This window comes from Chelonoidis abingdonii, unplaced genomic scaffold, assembly GCF_003597395.2.
Source record: "Chelonoidis abingdonii isolate Lonesome George unplaced genomic scaffold, CheloAbing_2.0 scaffold0721, whole genome shotgun sequence".
NCBI lineage: Eukaryota > Metazoa > Chordata > Testudines > Testudinidae > Chelonoidis > Chelonoidis abingdonii.
In genome coordinates this window covers 9,439-19,114 of record NW_027424982.1, presented here as the reverse complement: position 1 = coordinate 19,114, position 9,676 = coordinate 9,439, and the positions used below count along the sequence as shown (strand labels likewise).

Sequence of the window (9,676 nt, the reverse complement as noted above, 5' to 3'; positions counted from 1 at the left end):
CTCCACCCTCCTGTTCCTCCCCACCCACCATGGCACTTGCTGAGCCCAACACCTCTCTCCCCTCTACCAACATAGGTGAGAAGATGCTACTTCCGACTGCAAAGGAACAGTGTGCAGTGATGTTCGGACACAAAGCAGCATCACAGCTAGATGTGATCCCACTTTCTAATGACAAAGTTACATGCCATACTGTGGAGATGGTCACTGATATAAAAGAGCACTTCCTAGAAAGTTTTTGTCAGAACTCACACTATTCAATTCAAATTGATGAGTCTACGACGCAGGAGAACCTCAGAAATATGCACACCAGAGTTGTAAACTGACCAGTCAATCATACACCTCATTTAGAAGCAGAAATACATAATCAGGCAACAGCAGAGACAAAAAACAAAGAAATAATAAGTACATTCCTGCATTAAAAAAGGTAAACTACAAAAAATAAAAGGGGAAAAAAGCATTTTTCTTCTGCATAGTCAAGTTTCAAAGCTGTATTCATTAAATGTTTAGTTCTGTACTTTTGAAAAAATAACCATAACGATTTGTTCAGAATTATGAACAAGCTCCATTCCCAGAGTATTCATAAATTGGAGGTTCTACTGTATCTCAAATGTTGCACATGTGATGGTATATATTCATTTTGCCACAGCACTAGAACCAAAAGAGGAAATTCTTTTTTTCCCACCACTATTAACACAAGCAAATGATGAAGAGCTTGGGAAACTATGAGATAATTTTGTTCAAGCCCAGGCCTAGACTGGGGACATTGTTTTGGAATTTGCAGCAACGGGGAGCACAGTCTGTGAGAGGATGGCATAGCAGCCTTGTGACAAAAGTACAATTTCAGGGGTGGCATTCCATTTTTTTGGTTTTTTTCCCCCCCTTCGGCAGTTGTGCTCTTGGAGGTGTTTTGTTTTTTTGTTGTTTTGGGTTTTTTTGCATGCTTGGGGCAGCAAGAAACCTGGAGTCACCCCTGTCTCATGGACTCATAGACTCATGATGAGTCAGAAGGGACCAAGATGATCATCTAGTCTGACCTCCTGCACAAAGCAGGCCACAGAAACCTACCCATCCACTTCCATAAAAACCCCTAACCTATGTCCAAGTTATTGAAGTCTTCAATGCTAACAAGTGTTGGGTTTCTGTGGAGTTCTTCCTCAAACACAGGGATGTTGAATTTAATTATATTATGGTCATATTACCAAAAGTGGTCAGCACTAATATTCACCTTTTTGAACTGATCTGTGCTCCACTAAAGACCAAATCCAGAGAATTGCCTCTCCTCTTGTGGAAGCCAGGATTTAGGTGTCAAGAAACTTATTATCTCAGTATCCCTTCCCTGTACTGTTTCGTTAAAGGGTTAGAGGCAGTAGAAATCTGAGAGTTTATATTTGGGACCTCTAGAACATATTCATAACATGAAAGTATTGGTCAAGGAATCGACTAGACAGTTATCAAGCCACCAATAATGTCACTCCTTCTTCTCAGTATTTCAGTATTCAGACACAATGGAAATACTCATCAGAAGTATTTGCCTGAGAAAAAATGCTGTTAAAATTACAAAGTTCTACAGCCTTAAATAATACTGGGCCGGAACAAAAATTAGTTCTGTTTTGTTTCATTCTGCTGCCGAAGGAAGATTCTGGAATGGTAAAGGCTGTTTTCAAAACTGCTGCAGTCCAGAAGACACAGACGCTATCAATAGCAGCAGTATTACTTCCTAAAGCCACTGAACTTTTAGCTACTTTTCAAAAACGAGTACTTAGTGTAATGTAACTTATGTAAAGAACACACCCATCTTGCATGTGTAAAATGTCTGCCACTAAGTTTCCATTTCTAATGCTTTTGACGAAGTGTTCCAGCCCATTGAAGCTAATGCCCCAAATAAATATTGTTAGTCTTGAAAGTGCCATAGATTCCTCATTGTTTTTTGCAAAACAAACTGTGAAACTATTATAGGAGCGTGCTTGCAATGAAAACAGCTTACTGAGAAATGGCTCGTTTTGTGACAAAGGAAAAGCATTTGTAACACAAATTGAACTGAGGGCAACAGTGAGGTTCCAGAAAACGACAGAAAGCTGAAATATTGACAATTGTTATGGCTTTACATTGGAGTGAGCCTCAACATGTTGGGTGACGTGTACTGGAAAAACAACATTATGCCATCTGCAAACCTACAACCAGCCTCTGAAAACAAGGCATCCTACATTAGTATCTAAGCCTGAAAGATTTTTCAAAGAGGAAGCTCAAGGAGTTAACAGGACAAAAAATAGTCGTTGAAAGTTATAAACCTAAACAAGGCTACTGTAGACCTTCTTACTGGTGCGGCTATTGAGCCAAGGCAAAAGCTGGTGACCACACACATAGGTAGAAACTGCTACTTTTCTAGCTGCAAAGGATACGTCCTGGTGACAATAGAATTCAGGAAGGGAAGAGCAGACCAGTGGATCAGTCATCCTGAAGTAAGATTTTCAGTAAAAGTGCGGACAACATCATGGGCAGGTAAACCAAAATTTACACAGAGCCCATGGGCCTTCTGACTTTTACTGAAAATGGTGGGGGTGGGAGTGGTGTGGTGAGGAGGGAGCAATGGGGGGGTGAATTAAAGCTGAATCAGGAAAGGTGCCTCAAGACCCAAGTCTCTCCCATTGAATTGATGTCTTGGAAGCAGCCTCAAGGTTTCCAGACACATGCTTAGAGAAACGTGGAAGAGCAAAGTCCCCAGAAATGGAACAATAAATCCCAATACATTCTTCAGTTTAAGAAATAGCCCCAGATCTTTGTTAGTGTTTGCTAGAAGAATTTTGCTAAATGCATAACCGGAACAAGAGAAGGCCTATATTCAGTGGTTCTCAAACTTTTGTACTGGTGACCCCTTTGTTGTATCAAACCTCTGAGTGCGACCCCTTTATAAATTAAAAAACACTTTTAAAATATATTTAACACTATTATAAATGCTGGAAGTAAAATGGGTTTTGGGGTGGAGGCTGAAAGCTCGTGACCCCCATGTAATAACTTTGTGACCCCTCAAGGGTCCCGACTCCCAGTTTGAGAACCCCCTGGCCTATAACAAAGGGTCCATCTGGAGTATTCAGACTGAGTGATTGTGTTATGGTTGTGCAGGAGGTCAATACCAAAGACTGCAGTTTCATTGAATGAGTTTCTGGTTCAATGGCAGGGACTCCTTGAGGTAGTGAGGCATGTGGCCCTGTCAACTAGAGGAGGCAGCACCAAGAAGAAAAAGGAGACACAATTAAAAACCTAAAACCAGACGTACTGGGTCAGATCAGGTTCCATCTAGTCCAGTATCCTGACAGGGGCCAATGGCAGGTGCTTCAAAGGGAAAGAACAGAATAGGGCTATACCAAGGTATCCATCTCCTGTTTTCCAGTCCAAGCATCTGGCAGTCAGAGGCAAGGGACACCCAGACATGTTGGTTATGTCCCTGAACATTTTGGCTAACAGCCATTGATGGACTCCATTCCCCCTTGAACATTTCTAGTAATTTTTGAAACCCCACTGTAATTTTTTGGCCTTCAAAACATCCCTTGGCAATAATGCCACAGGTTGACTGTGTGTTGTATATAGCACTAGCTTTTCTTTTGTTTTAAATCTGCTGCCTTGGATGACCCCTGGGTCTTATGTTATAAAAGGAGTAAACAGGACTTTATTCACTTTCTCCTCACCATTCATGATTTTTATAGATCTCTATCATATCCCTGTTTGTCATCTCTTTTCCAGTCTGAAAATCCCAACATTTTTAATCTCTGCTCAAGTGGAAGCTAGTCCATAACCCTAAACGTTGTTGTTGCCTTTCTCGGTACCTTTTCCGTTTCTAATCTATCTGTTTGGAAATGAGGTGACCAGAACTGTGGTGGGGATTAAATAGTGACATTTTTTTTATATTGTGTCTTCTTATCTCTCTTTCCTAATGGTTTCTAACATTCTGGTAGCTTTTTTGAGTGCAGCTGCACACTAAGCAGATGCTTTCAGAGAATTGTCTATGCTGACTCCAAGATCTCTTTCTTGAGTGGTAATAGCTAATTTAGACTCCTCCATTTTATATACTGTATCTGTAGTTGGGAATATGTTTTCCAATGTGATTTTACTTCTATCATTTGAATCTTCCAAAAGCCCAGGAGGGGATCCCCCTACTACAGTCATTGTGACGCTGCACCCCATATTCTTCAGAGTTATAGAATTATGACATAATTATGATATATTTTGTACAAGATATATGTCAGGTGTCATTGGAAAACTGATGATTTGGTGAAAGGATTATTCTATTTTGTGTGCATGTATCATTTTGTATGTGAAGTTATGGCTATTGACTATGTATCTGTATTTCAAGTTCTGACCCCAGCAGGACACACTTACCTAAAATACTTTCGTACTGAAATGGCCCAAGGAAACAAATCAGGCAAACTCCATGGCTGTTCCCTCAGAAAATGTGGATATCATGGGAGATGAACTCCAGGTCATTTTGGCTTGGGAACTGGTGAATGAATCACACAGTGAGTGGACAAATCCCATTGTACTACTTCTGAGGCAGAATAGCACAACCCTAATCTGCATCCATTGCTGACATTTCACAGTATTCAAATCTGATAGCTTCCCCGATGCAGAGAGTTGAGGAACTATTAGAACAGTTTGAGCTGCCACTTTAGACCTCACAAATGGAAACTGGCAAATACCTTTGATGCCAGAATGCTGAGAGAAGAAAGCACTTTGCATTGCATCAATTCAAGATCAACATCATTTGGATTCCACAGGGTGTTAGTGACTTTCCAAGGGCTAATGGACTGGATAATACAACTGCATGGGGCGTATGCGTCATTACACTGCTCCGATTAATTGAAATGGGTTTCGGCACATAACTTGTGGGGCATTCCCACACACAGTGCATTACACACGGAAAAGAAAGTCATCCAATGGCTAGGCTGCACAATCAGCAAGACTCCATTTGCCCTGGCAATCTGAGCTCCTGGTATTTGTAAATCATTTTTCTTCGCTCCCACATGAGACTTCAAGCTGTGTTCTCTGGGTCTATTTTCTGCTCTTCCTACTGCTCACAGAGCCGAGGGAATTGTCTGGGAGTCCTGCCAACCTGACAGTCCATAGGGACTGCACAGGGAAATCATAAAGGTCACTGTCCAGCATGCTGAGTGTCAGACACATGAGATTCATACGCTGATATGCAACGGGAAGTAGAGCCCTGAGTAAGGAGATTTCCTCTCTGCTGAGTGGTATTTTGGTGAGTTGCTTGTTTCTGCACTAACGTTTGTACTACGGGCTCAGGAAAGGTTCCAAGTTTCAGATCAAGAACCATCTGGGCAGGAATTCACCAGCATGGTCATTTGAACTGTTTTATTGTCAGACACACCCAGGGATTTGCCTGGCATAATTGGAACGATAAATGTATTGGAAATAGATCAGAGTTTTTTTTAAGATCACTTCCTTGTGTCTTACTGTCTCCTTCTATCTGTCTCAGTAACTCTCTGTCTTTGGATGGAATCATTTTTCCTCTGGATCGTTCGCTCATGTTTTCCAATTCAGGAACTTCACTGTGTTGCTGGTAATACAAGCCAAAGCCTCTGCAGTGGGTCTCTGTGCTACCAGAGAGTTCACAACACACATCACATACACAGGAGTTCACACAATGGTCAGATCCTGCTGTCACTTTCTGCCATCAGTGCATCTCTTCTTCAGACTCATTCAGCCCCCTATCTCAGTGGTGCTCTCTGTAGCAGGATCTGAAGTTGTGATTATCGCAGCTCAGAGCCAAAAGTTAAATAGGTTAAAGGAGAGAAATCTTGGCTCCATTGAGATCACCCTCAATCCACATCTAGGAACATAAATAAATGACCTGTTTACACCAATCATAAGCTTTCAGTGACTTCAACTGGAGTCGTCCCATGGCTTCTAAGGATGAGTGAGTTCATTTGGACAAAAAGAAGAACTGACAGGAGAAGAGAGCTGCTAAAATCTCAAACTCACAGGCTTAGAGGTTCAAACCAATTAGGATAAACAATATTTTCAGGGATCAAGAGGGATCTGCTCTCTCCGTGCCCCTGCATCTCTGGTTCTGGAGAGGACAAGAAGCACCAAAAAGGGTAAAAATAGAAGCGTATTTCTGTCTTAGAGGAAAGAAGGCAGTGCTGGAATCTCAGCGAGGGAGGTCCAGGAAGGCACAGTCTGTCTGTGTGTGTGTGTGTGCGCCTGAGGGAGTGGGGGAAGAGGGTGTGGCAGTGAGATATGCTGTCTCTATATCACAGTGGTACGGAGTCCTGAAACCAGCCAAATATAGAATTCACATCCTTCCTAATGCACAGACCAAAGAGGCATTGAGCTCTGTTGAGCACAAAGTCATATCCCAGCATGATAATGTCTGTTTCCATAGCAGACACTTGACTCCTTTCCAACATAGGAATGGCCTTGGGGGTCAGACTTATGGTCGATCTAGTCCATTTTCTTCTCTCCGACGGTGACAGCCCCAGCTGCTGCAGAAGGTGTAAAAACCCAGTAGCAGTGGATGGGGACTGTGACTTGAGCATCATGAAGCATCACCCTAACACCTAAGTGCCCTGAAACACATGGGTGTAGAGGCTTTCCAGAATATTTATTCAGCTGAAAGTAATGTAACTGGATACTCACTATCCATGTAAATGTCCAAATCCTTCCTGATTCTTGCATATCTCGTGACCTTAACGACCACTTGTGGTAAGGAGTTCCTCCGTCTCTTGAGGCACTGAGTGAAGCAAGCATTCTTTATTTATCTGTTTTGATTTTGCCATGTTTCACTCTGACTGATTGACCGTTTGATCTTGTGTTATGAGATACAGAGAACACAGTCTCAATCTGTCATCTAACAGTCAGTATTTTACAGATTTTCCAGTGCCCCTTCTTATTCGTCTCCTTTGTAAAGATAACAACCCCAGTCTTTTCAATCTCTCGCCATATCAATTTCCCAAGGCCCTTGATCATTCTTCCTGCCCTTCCCTGAACCTCTCCAGTTCTGCAATATCCTGGGTAAGAAGGGTGCCCAGTACTACACAGAGAAGACCACAGGAGGGTGAAACATTGACTGACTGATCTCGTGACACTGTATTTGCTGTACTATTTCCCATCCCCCTCCTCCTGGAGCTCGGTGTTTTTCTCAGTTTCTGTCCATGCTTGCACTGTGAGCAGGGTTTCACTGAGTTATGTACCATGATGCCCAGATCCCTGCCATGTGCTCATACAGTTACATGAGAATCTTGTAAGGTGTTAGGCAAATACATTGGCATAAGCACTGCAGTTATTAACATCAGCATTTATCTGCCATCATGTTGCCCATTGACCTGGCTTGGTTAGCTCCCTCTGAGGACTCCTCTGGACTTGACTATAACTGAAATAATCTCTATACATGTTCCCATCTACTTCTCAACCCCGTTCTAGACTGTGAATATAGTAAATATTTTATAGTTCAATTCATTATTTGCCATAAAGTGTGTAACCCCCCTTGCTGTGCTTCACTCTCTTCACAGGCACATTGAACATTTCTGAGCTCAATCAACACGTTGAGAACTTCATGGCAGCTTTCAACCTCACCCCCTCTGACCCTTCAACATTCATCCTAATGGGCATCTCTGGCCTGGAAGCTGCCCATATCTGGATTTCCATCCCTTTTGCTGTGTTCTACATTGTCGGCCTGTTGGAAAATGTTACCCTTCTGTTTGTTGTAGGGAAAGAGCAGACCCTGCACAAGCCAATGTACCTGCTGCTGTGCATGCTGGCTCTCACAGATATCATCACACCTATGTCTGTCGTGCCAAAGGCACTGTGTATATTTTGGATCAATTTGAAAGGCATTACGGTGGGTGGCTGCCTTACCCAGATGTTCTTCCTTCACACAGTTGCTGTTATGCACTCAACCATCCCTGTGACAATGGCCTTTGATCGCTACGTTGCTATATGTAACCCTCTGAGATACGCCACCATCCTCACCAAAGGACGAATAGCTAAGCTAGGGTTTCTAGCTTTGATCAAAGCTGTTCTCTTCATTCTGCCTATGCCCCTTCTCCTGAACACATTGCCATTCTGTTCCAACCGCGTTATCCCCCACACGCACTGCGAACCTATAGCTGTGGCGAAGATATCGTGTGGAGATATTACAGTCAACAGGATGTATGGCTTAGTGATAGCGTTTGTAATTGTTGGGTTAGACCTGATGTTCATTGCCCTGTCCTATGGTCTAATCATCAGGGCCCTCCTCAGAATATCCTCCAAGAAAACCTGCCAGAAAGCCCTCAATACGTGCACAGCCCACATCTGTGTGATGATTACGTCTTATGCTTCCGGCTTCTTCTCCCCTCTCATACATCGGTTCGGTCAGGGCATTGCTCTCCATGTTCACATCCTCTTGGCTGACCTCTATTTCCTCATCCCCCCCATGCTCAACCCTATTATTTATGGGGTCAAAACCAAAGAGCTTCATGACAAAGTGGGAAAATACACCTGCCGAATGTGATCACCGGGGACATTGAATTTAGCCTCTGTAATGAGAGGAGGAAAGGCTATCTCCTTGATAATCAAAGGTGCTCTGTCCCCAGTTTGACTGAACTCAGCATCGTGTGGGGTTCACAGTCTGAGAAGTTCCTCACACCTAATCTCTCATCACTTCATCACCCAGCACTGCTCTATCCATTGTTGAGTTCTCTCTCTCTGACCATCACCTGACTTCTTTCAACATGACCCACCAGCCCCCACCTCTTATCCCTCTGTCACATGGCTTTTCTGTAACTCTTACATTACCAACTCTTAGCTGCTACTGCAGCTTTCTGATGCAAGGTGGATTTCCATGAGTTCTTGCGTGAACAGGGTTCTTGATCAGTTTGATGAACAGAAGCTGCAGTTTGACATAGGTGACGACAACATTAAGAACCTATCATTTGTACATCATATCATGTACATCATATCATGTGTTATGATGAGTGAAATTTACCTGATTTTTTTTTGTTTTTACGTCCAATTCTTAAAGAAAAGTGGAGGATAAACCAAATAAAGACCGACTGAAGCAAAAAAATTCAACACTAAATGTGGACACTCACTACCATCACTGAATGCAATTAGAAATAAATGTTATAATAATGCTATAGTTGTTTTTTTATTACAAATGTTTTGGGCTACTTTGGGGCTTTTTTTAATGCCATTATTTTGATTGAAATGCCTGCCAACCCTCAGTCGGGATACAAGTACCAGTATTTTCAATTTGATTGTCATCTCACAAGTGTGTTGCTAATGTGAACAAAATCCTGCTGGGGCTTGTAGCTTTTTTTTTTTTTTTAAATCAAATCCGTAGTAGGTTTGTAACAAAAGCTTTCCTCTGAGACAATTTGTTAGTAAAAAAAAACCGTTCTTTGAAGAAAGCGATGGGGCTTACCTTCAAGCGAGTCATTAAATGACTTTGTGCTACTAATGCAGTGGAAATCTGTCAAGCCCCAGCCAGAGTCCTGCAGCACTGCAGAGGCTGAGGCAGAGTGGGCAGCTGCAGCTGGAGCAGCACACGAGAAGCGGGCCCTGGGTCGGCAGAGACCAGCAGCAGCTCCAAAGGGAGCCAGGGCTGAGCTACAGAGGGGAGCTGCGGGACCAGAGCCAGGAATACGAGGATGCCGGCTGTGCCACAAGTAACACAGCAGCT

The 9,676-nt window shown here is 42.8% G+C and overlaps 1 protein-coding gene across 1 annotated transcript; it reads left to right on the top strand.

Annotated features, from left to right (window-relative positions):
* Nucleotides 1-7,498: 7,498 nt before the first annotated feature.
* LOC116833512 (olfactory receptor 52P1-like) lies at nt 7,499-8,506 on the top strand. Its single transcript, XM_032795084.2, has one exon. It carries the CDS (start codon nt 7,568-7,570, stop codon nt 8,504-8,506), a length of 939 nt encoding a protein of 312 aa, XP_032650975.1. The 5' UTR covers nt 7,499-7,567.
* The last annotated feature ends 1,170 nt before the right edge of the window (nt 8,507-9,676 follow it).

Bases quoted from the DNA above. Each gene is read 5' to 3' on its own strand.
- LOC116833512 (XM_032795084.2), top strand. From the start codon at position 7,568: ATGGCAGCTTTCAACCTCACCCCCTCTGACCCTTCAACATTCATCCTA.